Source organism: Ovis canadensis, chromosome 6 (genome assembly GCF_042477335.2).
Source record: "Ovis canadensis isolate MfBH-ARS-UI-01 breed Bighorn chromosome 6, ARS-UI_OviCan_v2, whole genome shotgun sequence".
NCBI lineage: Eukaryota > Metazoa > Chordata > Mammalia > Artiodactyla > Bovidae > Ovis > Ovis canadensis.
In genome coordinates this window covers 74,922,534-74,937,927 of record NC_091250.1, presented here as the reverse complement: position 1 = coordinate 74,937,927, position 15,394 = coordinate 74,922,534, and the positions used below count along the sequence as shown (strand labels likewise).

The 15,394-nt window shown below is 35.5% G+C and overlaps 1 protein-coding gene across 1 annotated transcript in view; it reads right to left on the bottom strand.

Annotated features, from left to right (window-relative positions):
* KLB (klotho beta) overlaps window positions 1-12,016 on the bottom strand; it is a 33,917-nt gene extending 21,901 nt beyond the window's left edge. Inside the window, exon 1 of the mRNA XM_069593866.1 lies at window positions 11,127-12,016. Within this exon, the coding sequence (XP_069449967.1) occupies window positions 11,127-11,864 (738 nt within the window). The 5' untranslated portion in view covers window positions 11,865-12,016. The remainder of the gene's footprint in view (window positions 1-11,126) is intronic.
* Window positions 12,017-15,394: the final 3,378 nt, after the last annotated feature.

Sequence of the window (15,394 nt, the reverse complement as noted above, 5' to 3'; positions counted from 1 at the left end):
CATTTGTGGTTCAGTCAATAAAGATACTAAGCACTATTCTAACTACTTTCCATGTCCTATCTCATTACAGTCCTCATTTAAATCTCGAGAGGTAGGTACTATTATTATTCCCATTTTATAAGAGAGCAAGGGAAGAGAGGTTAGGTGGTTTGTTCATAAGTTAAGTTAAGCTGAGGCTGTATTGCTCCAAGTTTTGTGTTCTTGCCTGCTAATTAGAGGTAGAAGATGGACTTTAGAGATCATTCGGTCTAATTCTTTAAAACTCTTTGTTACAGAAAAGATGCTGAAGCACGAGAAAAAAGTAACTTGCCCAACGTCTCAGTTAGCGCAAAGCTAGAATTAGAGCTAAATCCTTCAACCTCTAGGTCACTGTCATTTCTGGACATGATGCACATTAAACTATGTGCTTTCAAAACAGACATTTATATTTTAGACTCAAAGGTGATTGAACAGGCTGTGTAAATGCGAGGAGTATGTAACAGACATGGCACAAAAACGAGGGGCAGTACACTGAGAAAGACATGTGACAGGGGGTGCCAGGAACACTTTAAGAGGACTTCCCTTGCGGCTAGGCAGTAAAGAATTCACCCTCAATGCGAGAGAAGCAGATTTGATCCCTGGGTTGGGAAGATCCCCTGGAGAAGGAAATGGCAACCCACTCCAGTATTCAGGCCTGGAGAATTCCATGGACAGAGGAGCCTGATAGGCTATATAGTCCATGGGGTCACAAAGAGTCAGACACAACTGAATGACTTTCACTTTCACTTTTCATCCAGTCTTACCAGCTGGGACATTATCTCAGTCCCCAAACAGAAAGTTCATCAGTGTTACCTCCTGTTCTGCTTAATTATTTTTTTGCCCTGAAAGAAATTATACACAACAGTAAAAGCAAGTTTAGAAAAATCATTTTTACTTCTTGCTTTCCTTCAACCCATGGCTATTATTTTATCCTTTTCTTCACACTGCATTCATTATGGTGATTAATTGCTTAAATTCAAGTCTATAAACACTTATTTAACAAAACAAGGCAGCTTTGCACAGTGACAGTATTGTAGCCAATTAAATTTATCCAAAGTGTGATCGTTGCTAATTGAAAACTTTTCCCAATATCCTGCTTAAAAACAAAACAACAAAAATGCACACATACAAATACAAAGAGAAAACAAATACAAGCCACTTTAGTAGGCATTTAGAAAAAATATTAACAAGATAGCTCCTGCCTTCAGGTGACCTATGACCTCTAGTAGGAGAGAGAAGTACAGAAAGAAGTAGAAGAAAAATTAGTTAGAAATGATAACAAAATCTTAATGTAATAATATGATTCAAAGTTTTAAAGAATGTCTATATGTGTAGGCTTATATATAGAGAGAAATATATTTTGACATTGAACAAGCATTGTTCTGAGGTATGGATTTAGGAAGTAAGAAAAGAGACTGTTCATTTTTAACTTTATGTCTTTCTGTATTGTTTAAATGTTTTGTAGTAAAAATGCATTATTTTGAAATTTTAAGAAGTCAAGAGAACAGGTTGAAACATGTTTCCTGTCAGTGAATTTAATTGCTCTGTGCTATCACTTTTCACTTTCTCTGAAGTTTCAAAAGTCTCAAATTAAAAAAAAAGTGACTTAAATAAAAAGTTCTGTTCTTCTGGATTTCATTCTATATTAAAAAATGTTTAGGTTTTTTTTCACTCCAGAATAACACGTTCATATTTAAAGGTAAAACAAGGAAGCATACAATAACATGTGACTACCATGTAAAATGAACTGATAACAGTAAACCCAACCCTTTATTTAAGACTCAGTCACAGAATCTCGGGTCAAGCTATGATGCTATAGAGAACCAATGAATGGACTCCTCCAAAATACTAAAGGATCCTGGTTTTCACCAGCCTCAAGGCTCCCTCAATTTTTAGGTAGTACTATTAGATCACCCAGGAAGTCAATTTCATTACTTCTGTGATCCACTATTTATTGATTAGTAAGTTAGAAGGTTCTAGTCTATTCTCAGTGTCCCTCTGCTTTTCAGCAACAGAATCGCTGTTAATGTTCAATAATTTTAATTACTCCTTTTCTTTCAATATAAACTATTTTCTAATATGAGTTTTCTCAGTAAGATTTTTTACATGCAATTAAATGACATATGTGTTATATCATAAACTAGTACATGTTTCCCTCAGTTCATAGTTTCATTGTATTCACTGTTTCCATTAGTTACAATATTTTTGATCTCCAGTTGGGCCTAATTTTCCATGTATGAGAGTGTTCACATCAAATCAAGCTGTTTAAATACGATCCCAATGTTATTCTCTGAACATTTATAATTACATTTATTTAAACCTGTTAATCATTCACTGAAGTATAAGTTTTTCTACTTAATGATTAGAAAAGGTAAACACTGGTCTCTTGAAGGTTTTAAAATACCAACTGTCCTCTACAAATAGTTTTTTTACTAGACTGTTCTGTCAAACAATGGTATTCTGGTTATTGAAACTCTTTGGCAATTCTTATCCAAAAGCTGTTTTAACCTTGTATTCAAATTTGATTAGAAACATTGATAAGAATACTATTTTTAACTTGCTTGATCACTATTTCCTGTATCTTGTTAGATGTGTCTTAGGTCCTAATAAAGATGAGTTGGGATTATGATATAGGTACTATGGCATTCCCTGGTGGCCTAGTAGTTAGGATTCTGGGTTTTCACTGCCATGGCAAGGGTTCAATCCCTGTTGGGAAACTGAAATCCTGCAAGCTGCTCAGTGAGGCAAAAAATATATATATATTATATATATATACACACATACATATTTATGTGCATATAATGTTATATATATACCATGCATTAGCTAATTAAATGAATAATTATGTTAACATTTTTAAGCTTTAGATGATATTGCCAAAGGCACACATATATGAGTAAATAGCACTTTAATGGGACATTAAAGTTTTGACATGTAAAAATTAAAATCATGGGACAAATAATAAACCTCATGATTAACGCACGAGTTAGGGATAAACCATTCATAGATTTTGTGGACAAATAAAACACATAGCTAGATTGTTTTGGTCTTTAAATAGGCAAAGTGAAGTCAAATATCTATCAAGTCTGCATCAACACAAGTGGCTGCCATGAGGTTGTAGGCTGTAAGTTGGTCTTTTTTGCTGAGGCTAGGTAGCTGATTCACGTCAGCTAACTTGTATTCAGACTGATGAAATTTAAATTTTGGATCTGACACTTATTGTGAGTTTAAAAAAAGACATTTGTATAGTTGTGTAATCTCACAATTATACAAAATACAAATTTCTGTGGGCTTCAGTTTCATCAACTATAAAATGCCTATAAGAATACCTACCTGGCAGGGTTGATGTAAAAATTTAATGAGATAACATATGAAAAGTGGGGAAGGAAATGGCAACCTAGTAGTTTCTGACACAATAATAGGTGTGCAATAAAATAGTTTTATCATAATAGCTATTAAGAATAGTATAATAGAACATAAAAAAAGTTATCTGTAATAATTGTATCAAGTGCCCACTTTAAGAATTAAAACCAGTTTCTGTCCTTTATCCCATTTCTGTATTATTTTTCCTTTGTTTTGTTTTTGGTGTTAGAAGGGAAGTGGTGGAAAGTAGCAAGTTAGTTTTTTTTTAATGTTCTCATGGACAGAAAAGCTTGGGCAAGTTTTTTAGCTAGCAGATTTAACAAAAATTAATTTTGATATATTGTTGTCTTGCAACCCAACTTTAACAAGGGAGCTTTTAAAAATTCCTTTTTTTTTTCCCATGGAGAAAACCATTTCAGATGATCCTTGGAGGTTTTGCTTCTCTGTAACCAAGACAAGCTAAAAAGTACTCCTGCTAGAAACTCCATTTTGAAATATTATGCTTAGTTTTCAAAATATTCGTGGGAGGTTGGGCTGAAGAGGTTTAAAAATGACACTTAATCTATTTAAATGTGTCTATGAAACAGGGCAGCCTTCTTGTTCAAGAAAACAGTTGTAGCCGTCTGTTGCCAAAGAAGGCTTAGCTATAAATCATGTGAATGGTGGCTTTTTCACAGCTGTTTCTGCAGTTTTAGCACTAAATTTTGGTTAGGAATTTTGACAGAACCCTTAAGAAGTGTACTATATAAAGATGACTTTTCTTTTCTTTTCAAAATACAAAATAATCTCTTTACTTTCTTACTTTATGTATTCTTTGCTTTTATTTTTATTTATTTTATTTTTTGCTTTTAATTGTGAAAATTGTCATAACACGTAAAGGTAGAAAGGATAGTTTAATGACCCCTGAAAACACGTCACTCAGTTTTAAGAGCTGTCAACATTCTGCACCTTGTTTTGAGATGGGCTTTCAATGTAAACTTTTTAACAGAAGCAGGTATACACAATGAATTTGCATGTTCTGAAAAGACAGTATGTTTATGCCAGTATCTGGTTTAGTGTGTGTGTGTGCGTCTGAAGCCACTTTTATTCAATTACAATTTTAAATCCTTTCTGGGGCAAAGTAGATTTTCCTTAAATAGGAAATAATCAATCGAATTATTTATTGAGTATCTAATACATATGCAGCCTTGTGTGACCTTCTCTGAGGGAATGACGCCAATAAATGCCAAGACAGAGTTCCTCAAAGAGGTGGAAAAATAGGGCATAAATCAAGTCGTATTCCAGGCTCAGGAACAAACTGGTGAGGCCTTGACCTCGAGTAGAGTTTCCCAACGTATCTTGTCCTGAAAGCCTCTTTCACAGTATTAAGCAATCTCTTGAGCCCCTGAGGAATTTAAAGATATCATTTCATCATTTGTGTGTGGTATGCAAACAAGTGTTGATCTATATTTTCTTTTATGTAATTCTATTTCATTAAAGATTGTACTGAAAAGTTTATTTCAAATAAATTTAAAATATTCAGAAAATAAAATAGGAATATTTAAAATACTCATACATAAAGATAAATATTGGCATTTTCCCATTTAATAATGAATAGGTTTGTGTTACTAAAATTATTTTAACTACATAAGAAAATGTATTTTGTGACATATTTTTAAATGACACACTGTGTTTGGTATTAGGACTGAAAAAATAAAAAGTGAAAGTGAAGTGACTCGTGACCGATTCTTTGCGACCCTGTGGACTGTAGCCTGCCAGGCTCCTCCATCTGTAGGATTTTCCAGGCAAGAATACTGGAGTGGGTTGCCATTTTCTTCTCCAGGGGATCTTCCCGACCCATGGATCAAACTCAGGTCTCCTGCATTGCAGGCAAAGTCTTCACCCTCTGAGCCGCAGGGAATCCCACTGAATATATACTCAAATACAGAATAAAATGTACATATTCATTATGGTTTTCCAAGGCTGGTACATTTATATCTTTTTGTATGGAATGTGATATTGGGCATAACAAAGATGAACATTTTTTTATTTTAAATGTCACATATTTAAGGATATTAGAAAACACTGGTCTTTCATATATAATAGTATATAAGATTTCCTTTCAAAATAAACTTTTTTTTCACTTTCTTTTTTTCTGGCCAATCATCTTTTGGGATTTCAGTTACCCAACCAGGGATTGAACCCCGGGCCATGGCAGTGAAAACACCAAATCCTAACCATTAGACCCCCCGGAGACTCCCCTCAAAATAAACATTTTTAAAGAAAAAATAATTAATAATGCATGTGGTACTTGGGTATACAAACGAGCCTGCAAAAAGCCACCATGAAGTAATGCTTTGTGAAACACAAAGTTATGGCATCAAAAATGGATAAATATTAATATATTTATAATATTGCTTCTATAACATTTTGTCTGAATTCTTGAATTTTACTCTTAAAAAAAGAATAAGTGTGCAAAAAGTAAGTTTATTGTTTTGTTCATAAATAACTATATAAGAGAAATGGGTTGGGCCAACTCTTTCAAGGATTTTACAAATAACACAGAACTAGTAGGAACAGTCTTTATTCCCACTGTGTGAAAAGCCAAACTAGATACAATCATCAATGTTACTTTCTCATTTAATATTTTTTAAAGCGTCATTTGTTATCGAAAAACATCCTGATATGCTATAAATTAGGGTCTGTGTATGGGACTTAACAAGTCTGGTGAAAATCTCCTTGAGGTGATTTTGTAAAACTGAGACAATTGTATGTCCCTCATACTGATTGCATTTCAAAGTTACTGTTCTTTATGGTTCATATCTTTAACCAGTTGACAATTTATAGCTTTAAATCAGTTGTTTTCAAGGGAGAGAAGGGGGAGAAATTGTGTATCTCCCCTCAACTCCAGGGGACATTTGGTAATGTCTGGAGACAATTTTGGTTGTAACCCTGGGGACAAACATGCCACTGTCATCTAGGGGATAGAGGCCAGGAATGCTTCTAAACTTCCTGCAAAGCACAGGACAGATCATGGAGGAAGAATTATTTGGCCCAATATGTCAACAGCACCCAGGTTAAGAAATCCTGGTACTGTGTAAACAGTACACATCTATGATGGATAATAACTTAAACCCATGAAATGATCAGAACTATCATAGAAGCTGGCAGTATTTAGTTGTGTAATAAACTGAAGGAGTTACCATCTTATGAGCAACCTGATATCCCCCACCTCCCTGTATGTTTACTCAGAGGCTCTCAAATATTTCATTTTAAGGTGGGAGAAGGGAATAAAATTCATATATTTAAATTATTTTGCATATTTGTTGATTTACAGATAGAATAAAAACATATACCATTACTGCCTTTATTAACATGAAAACTTGGCGCTTTACTGCTCTGAGGCATGCGTGCATAGGCCAAACAGGTTAGAATCTTGTCTCTGGGATTTTAAAACCTGATTTTGGGACAGAGAACTCTTTCCTCTACAAAGGAGAGTACAGGGCAAACCCACAAGAAGAAATGAACAAGAGAGACTAAGATAAAGGGCTTGTGAGGGTGTCCTAGTTACTGGGTCCATTCATCCCTGTGATTTGGTTACAGGAAATTGCTCATTTTTGCTGAAGTCAACTTGAGTTAGGTTTCTATCTCTTGTAACCAAGAATCCTAACATAAAACATACCACTGAATAAATATAAGCAATATTTCAAGAATTAGCTAGAATGCAATGAAATACGAATTTTGAACCTGTGGTTGATTCTTTGATTACAAGGTATAAGATAGAAATCCCAAACCATTCATTCCACAGTATTAATACCTGTTGCTGCTGCTGCTAAGTCGCTTCAGTCGTGTCTGACTCTGTGCGACCCCATAGACAGCAGCCCACCAGGCTCCCCCGTCCCTGGGATTCTCCAGGCAAGAACACTGGAGTAGGTTGCCATTTCCTTCTCCAATGCATGAAAGGGAAAAGTGAAAGTGAAGTCAGTCAGTCGTATCCGACTCTTAGCGACCCCATGGACTGCAGCCAACCAGGCTCCTCCATCCATGGGATTTTCCAGGCAAGAGTATTGGAGTGGGTTGCCATTGCCTTCTCCATATTAATACCTAGCATGTACCTAATATTCTGTATTAGGTGCTGGAAACGTAAAACACATCAGTCTCTCCTTGCAAAGAACTCTCAGGCTAGTTGAGGGAGATGGAAAAATACCACATGAAAGGAGTGCTATGATAGAAGCAAACATGTCTTATTACGGGAGCCCTCAGAAGGGCACTAACTCTGATGAGTTGAGAACTTAGCAGTGGAGACTGCCGAAGTTGAGTCTTGAAGGACATTGGATGGATAAAGCAGGGAGTTAGAAGGGCATTCTAGCTGGATAGAACGCTGGTAGACTTAGCACGCACACACAGAGGCTGCGTGGAGAGGAGTAAGTGAAGTGAAGTCGCTCAGTCATGTCCGACTCTTTGCGACCCTATGGACTGTAGCCCACCAGGCTCCTCCATCCATGGAATTTTCCAGGCAAGAGTACTGGAGTGGGTTGTCATTTCCTTCTCAGTGGAGAGGAATGGTAGCGTAAAATTAAGACCCTCTTGGGCTTCCAGGGTGGCTCAGACAGTGAAGGATCTGCCTGTGATAGGAGAGACCTTAGTTCCATCCCTGGGTCAGGAAGATCCCCTGAAGAAGGGAACGGCTACCCACTCCAGTATTTTTGCCTGGAGAATCCCATGGACAAAGGAGCCTGGTGAGCTTCAGTTCATGGGGTCACAAAAAGTCGGACACGACTGAGCGAGTTTCCCTTTCACAAAGCACTCCTAGTAGTGCATTATTATGGAGTGTAGAGTACTAGGGGTTAGCGTCACTGATGGGGACAGGAGTGTGGCCAGGAGGGAGGAAATGCAGGCTGGGGCTGTGTCTTAAAGATCTTGTGAAAACTTGGGACTTCATTCCTAAAACTTTGGAAAGCCACTAATGGATTTTATGCAAAGGAGTGACATGATGCTTGGTAGAAATGTCATTGTATAAACAGAGATGATAATAGGTACCTGGGAAGGTTGTAAAAATCATAGAAAATATTTAAAGCTATGATTACAGTGCTTAGAGATGGTCAAGGCCGAAGAATGCACCCTCTTTCTGTCCAAATGTTGTTAAAAACTCAGAGTGGAGGATCTATTAGTAGGTATCAGACTTAGCTTGCTCTAAGGTAATCCCCAGATATTCAATAAAATGAAATCTAGATTCCAGGTCAGTCTCAGGACTGGCTAGACCATTCAGGTTTCCTGCAAACCAGAACATTTATGACGGAGATGGTGCTTTCAACATCATCCTGGAACTAGAAAGGCTACAAAGAGCCACTGTGAAATCTTTTCAGTATCTGAGGACTGGGGAATAAAGTGGTCTATAAATGACTTATGAATTGAGTTTTATATTAGTTTTTTTTAACTCAATAAATGTTCTTGGACAAAAAACTAAGCCTAAAGAAATGCTTCTTCTGGGTCACAAGTTGGCATAATAAGGGAGAAATATTTCGTTGCAACATGAAATATCAAATGAATCTTTTCTATGTTAAAGGAAGGCGAGAGAGGGGGTAAATAAGAAAATCTAGTTCACCCTGGGCTGCCAAACTATTGCGAGATTTTTCTCTGGTGCTATAAGTCATTGGGTTATGCAGTAGATTTCACTTTCTGACTGATTGCAAGAGACCCCTCATGTTACTTATGTAGGTCAGTGATTTAGAAACTTAAAGGGATAAAAGTAATTATTTGGAAAATAATTAAAATGTAATCCTTTTATTTTAAACAATAAAATTTATCTTACTATCTAATTTTGTGTTACAGACAGAGTTTATTTCAAATTAGAGGAAAATGAAAAATATCTGAAAATATAGCTTTGATAGAATAAGTTTGGAAACATTATCTGTTTGTTAATTAAAACTTTTTTTCTGTGTGTTTTCATCAGATAGTTTTTAGGGCTTTAAATTAACGACTGAAACATATTCTTCATGATAATTCTAATTGTTAACATTTTTCCAGGTAGGTGACCAAAAACTTTTTAACAATTTAGAATATTTTTATTTATAAAAAGGTTAAATAAGCATATATGCACATGTGTATATTTGCATAGAAAGCTTTATAAAGACTATATGAGATACTACTAACAGTAGTTTCCTTGAGTTTGGGATTATCAGGTGCAGAGGGAGGGATAAATTTAACTTTTTCACTTTATATCTCAATTTATATGAGCATGTATTATTTTAATAATTTAAAGAACTAAATAAAAGGAATATTTTTCTAAAATATATATGCATAATCTTCATAGTTAATAGCTGTATGCTTTCTCCCCTTTGAGGTCTATTTGCCAAATCACAGTATACTCATACATTAATATTTGTTCTGTATACAAGTACAGTCAAAGATACATAAATGACCTTGAGATTGTAGTGCAATATGTTAACTGAACTGCAAGGGCAGGTGTGACTGAAACATAGTGCAATGTACATGTACAATGATCCAAAAAGTTCAAAAGGGAAAGAAGGGTTAACAGGTATTTTTGTATGTGAAAATTTAGACATGGAGTAATTTTATGTTCCTATACATTTTTCTGTTTCTATATATTTAACATTTGATTATTAAAACATTAAATTACTTCTCCTAGCACATTATGAAACCCTACTAGTAAAGCTTTTTTCATTTTCAAAATGTAGCAGGTGTCCAGAGTAATTTATTTTTTCCACGTAAACTATTTAGATTAAAAAGTGAAGCCTGATTCTAGATATTAGCCTCAATATAAGACAAAATGTGAAAATTCCTGAAAGATTGCTCTTTTAAAAATATTCTTAATATAGATATTCTGTGTTTAATAATATTGTGATTTATAAATTCCATGGTCACAACAGCTCATTTTACTCTGTAACCTTGGGCAACTTATTTAATCTCACTAAGCTTCAGTTTCCTCATCTTTAAAATGGGGATAATAAAGGACCTAGTTCATAAGGTTATTATGAGGATTAAATATGATAATACATATAATATGCTTAATGTCATTTGTGGTAAATAATAAGCTCTCAAAAAATATTAGCTATTATTTTGCTTACATTTCACTATTCTTTTAATCATTTTAGCATTTCCCAACAAAAACTCTAGGTTTTGAAATATACTCCTTTAAAACACTTAGTAGAGCATTTTCTTTCCAGTTGTTATATTACTAGTTTAATTTTAACTCCTAGAGCAAATAGTCTCATCTTTTCTGCCATGTAACACAAAATCAACTGGAATACATTTATTTCAATTCTTGCATTTAATATGTATTATCAATTAGCTAACATTTATCTACCTCATTATTGCTAAATATCACTAAGAATAGCAACATCAACAACAAATACATGTTTGAAATGGTTATGCCTTAACATTAAGTTCTGAATTGGTTGCATATGGTCAGAAAAAGGGTTTCAACAATTAAATTTATGAAGGACTGGCTTTCCACAGAATGAAAGTAAACTCATATTCTCACTTTCTGATGTATAGCTGTAGATTTAAAAATAGTTAATTTAAAAAGTGTAATATTTAAGGAAAATAATTGTGTTAATACAGTAGTAAAACATGCACTACCTTAAGTATGAAATCTGAGGATAGAACTTGTGAGTTAGACTACAATTAGTTGAGCTAATTTCAGTAAAAAGTTATTTAAATGAAACATACATTTTCATACAGTTTCTTTTAAACTCCTGCTCTTTATATTCTGAAAGTATACTATGAAGTCAGCTGTACAGTACCTTGATCAGGTTGTGTCCCACGGTGTAGACAGCTGCTAAATTTCCCTTCTCTCCAGGAGCATGGATACCAGTCCCATACCCATGCCAAGCGACTAGATATGGGTTGTGAATTGTAATCCAATATTTGACACGGTCCCCAAATGTCTGGAAACAGTATGTGGCATAGTCATTGAAGAAATCTATTATGGTTTCATTTTTCCACCCCCCATATTTTTCCTGGAGAGCCAAAGGCAAATCCCAATGATATAAAGTAACTATAGGTTCAATGTTTCTAAGTACCAGAGCATTGAGAAGAGTATTGTAATACTGGAGACCTTTCACGTTGACAGCTGATACTATTCCACCTGGGAAAAGCCTTGGCCAGGAAATTGAAAATTGATAGAAAGAAACGCCTATAAAATCCAGGGCTGATAAGTCCTTTTCCAGAAAAATGTAACTGTCACTGGAACTATTCGTGGTGTTGACATTTTTAAGGTGTGATTGGATGAAGTGATCCCATATAGAAGGTCCTTTTCCGTCTGCCTTCCAATTTCCTTCCACTTGAAATGCTCCAGTCCCAACGCCCCAGAAAAAGTTTTTAGGAAAAGTGTCATAGAGAAACAGCTGACTTTCATTTACCGGACTGAAATTAGGATTTTTAGACCATATAGTTCTTCCGTCTCCAGAGAATCCAGTAACAGCTCGTAGGAGAATAAACGCTGACAGGATGACAGATCTTGGCAGTCCCCCGCTGGACATTGTTTTCCTATAGCGTATGTTTCTTTCATCGGTGCTGAAGAAAATCCATTCATTCCCTGGAGATCATGCTGCACAGCCTGGCTTCATTTGTCACTAACTGCTTGACTGTCTTATCAACGCTTCAGTATAAAAGCTTGTGATTGTAAAGCTCTGTCAATGATTAGCTTGAACTGTGAGACTTAGGATGGGTCAGGGAGAGCAACGTAATTTGAGGGAGGTGGCTCTATTGCACTCACCAGCATGTTGCCTTCTCTCTTATTATTGGAAAAATTATATGGAAATGCATCAATGACAAATAGTTCAAATGTATAACTTATATATAAATAAGGAAGGAAATGCCATAGTTTCTTTGTCGACTTTCATAGTGATGAAAATCTTTTCTGGATGTTTTGGACATTATTGAGTAAAGAGTATACCTTTTCTATTTTTGTAGGCTTTGAGTGGTAATTTTATGTTTCACATATCAGAAAAAGCAATTTTATGGACAAATAAACAGCATTCCTATATGCCAATAATAAAGAATTAGAAAACATAAGATATTATACATGCATGAAAATTATAACACATTTAAGAATAATCTTATTAACTACTGTTTATTTTAAGAACATTTAAAAAATGTATTTATAAATTAAAAAATGAAGGAAGAAATATACAGCACTTTCTGGGTGGAAACACTGAATAATTTCCAACTTAATTTATACATTTAATGCACTTTTAACCAAAGTCCTCTGATCCCAAGTTTTAGTTCAACAAAATTATTGTGGAAATTCACTTAAAGAATAAATACACAATAATTGCAAAAAAAAAAACCGCTGAAAAAGAAAATAGTGATGCTGTGTACTGCCTGTAGATATGAAAACATAAAGAAAAATTTAAGGAGCATTGTCTGGAATAAGAATAAATAGAAATAAGTATTGTACAGAACCTATAGCCTCCAAGTGACCTTGGTTATTTGGTCATTAGTTAAAATTTTAAAAATTTGAAGCATCACATACTAGTGAGAGGCAGAACGGTTAATGGTTTGGCCTCTACAGTTAGACTGCCTGAGTTTAACGGTTGTGTGGCTGAGGACAAGTTTTTCAGCTTCCTGCACCTCAGTTTCTTTTCATATACAATAAGGCATAATAATAGTATCAGCTACCTGAATTATTGTGAGATAATACATGTAAAGCACTTTGAATAGACACTGACACATAGTAAGTGCTCAATGAACATCATTCTTATTTCTATGTGAAAAGTGATGATTATTCAAAAATTGGTGCAAGGATTTAGCATAGAAGACACTAAGTTCTGGCTCCTGCCTACATGTTTACCTTCATTTCTCATCCATTAACCACACGATCTGAACCACACGCAACCGTCTTCTCTGCAGCTATAACAGCCTTTAATGAGCTCTGCACACACCCATTGCCCCTACCCCTGTGCCTTGGTCTGTGTGCTCTCTGCATAGATGTGCTCTCCCCACCTCAGTTAGCTCTGGTCTACCCGTTCTGCAAAACTTCAGTACGTCTTCTGGAAAGCCTTTCTGACTCCCCCATTGATTTTATTTTTTAAAATTATTTTGTTTATTAATTTGTTTTTGGCTGTGCTGGGTCTTTGCTGTTGCTAGGGCTTTTCTCTAGTAGAGGCGAGCAGGGACTGCCCTCCAGTTGCAGCGCACAGGCTTCTCACTGGAGTAGCTTCTTTTGGTGTGGAGCACAGGCTGTCCAGTGCACAGGCTTCAGTAGCTGTGGCCCACAGGCTTATTTGCTCTGCGGCATGTGGGATCTTCCTAGATCAGGGATTGAATCTGTACCCACCTGCATTGGCAGGTGGACTCGTCACCTCCTTATTTTATTTATTTTTAAATTTAGATTTTAAGAAGGTTTTAGTTTATTGGCCCTTTCCTGAAAAAAATCTTCAGTCACTGCAGGTAAAATCACTCCATCTGCAGAAGCTACTCCACCTGTTGTCCAGGCTCCAGCTTGCTTTTTGCCAGTGTCACCATTGGCCTTACAGTCCCAGCTTCATTCTGTGCTTGCATTCCTTTGGCTGTTTTCTTGAGGTTTGCTTCTTTTCATACAGGCCACATCTTGCAAGTCTGTGTCTGGGTTCATTTTTGGGGATGTAATCTAAAGAATTGTAAATCAATTGCCTTGTCACCATAAAATGGGTTCTTAATCCAAATACCAAGATGACATCTGGTGTGGTTTTATACATTTTAGCTAGTTTTTCCTGACTTTCTGTCTTAGGCACTGCTGTGTCCCCAGGGTGAAGGACATTTGTTTCTACTGAGGCAGCAGTTTGGTCATGAACTTCCTGGTCCAGATGGTTACAGTGACATTCATGATGGAGCTTGATCCTCAGGCAGGTCAGGAGGAAAAATAGCCACTCTGATTTGATTTAAATGAATATTCTCTGTGTTCCCATGGCAGCCCACGTTTTCACTGTTACGACACTTAACATACACTACATTTATCTGTATCTTTTGTTTGACTGTAATCTCTGTCTTGAAAACAAGAGCATTACTGTTTGGTTCCCTATTGAATATCCGGGGCCTAAACTTGTGTTGAATGAAGGAATGTAGCAATGATATACTATGCATACCTCTATCACTGCATTTATCATATAATCCCAGAACTGTTTGTCTCTCTTACTAGACTGTAAGAATATCTCTTATTTAAATTTTTATCTTATCAGAGTAAATGCTTAATCATTGTCTGTTAAATGAATGGAGTTGATGCAATTAGTTCCCTGTTTTAAAATTAAAATTACCTAGGTCTAGTGAGACAAAATTGACATATAGGGCTTCCCATATGACGCAGTGGTAAAGAACCCACCTGCCAATGGAAGAGATGCAGGAGATGCAGGTTTGATCCTGGATGGGGAAGATCCCCTGGAGGAGGAAATGGCAACCCACTCCAGTGTTCTTGCCTGGGAAATTCCATGGACAGAGGAGCCTGGTGGGATACAGTTCAAAGTGCTGCAAAGAGTCAGGTATGAGTGAGCAACTGAGCACATATGCACACAATTGATATATAACATTGTTTTAGTTTAAGGTGTACAAATAATGATTTGATATATATATATATTATGAAATGATCACTAAAACTTTTTAAATGTAATAATTCAGAACCTCATAAATGTATTTATTTCAAAAATATACAGCCACAGAAATTTAAGATGGTAAATTTTATGTTATGTGTATTCTACCACAATAAAAAATATGTATACATAGGGAATTTCCTGGTAGTCCAGTGGTTAGGACTCTGCACTTTCATTGCTGAGGGCTCAGGTTCAATCCTTGGTTGTGGAACTAAGATCCCATGAGCCACATGGTGCCACAGAAATCTAGAAGGAAACAGAAGTAAAAATGAAATTATATAAATATATGGTTTATAGGATGATATATATATATTTGAGCATACATAATTTGTAATTAAAATATTTGAAAAAATAAAAAATTGAAAAGCTAATAACAAACTTGAAAAATGAGCAAATCTAGAAAGGTAATGGCCAACTTTTTATTATATAAGTAATTCATTGCAAAT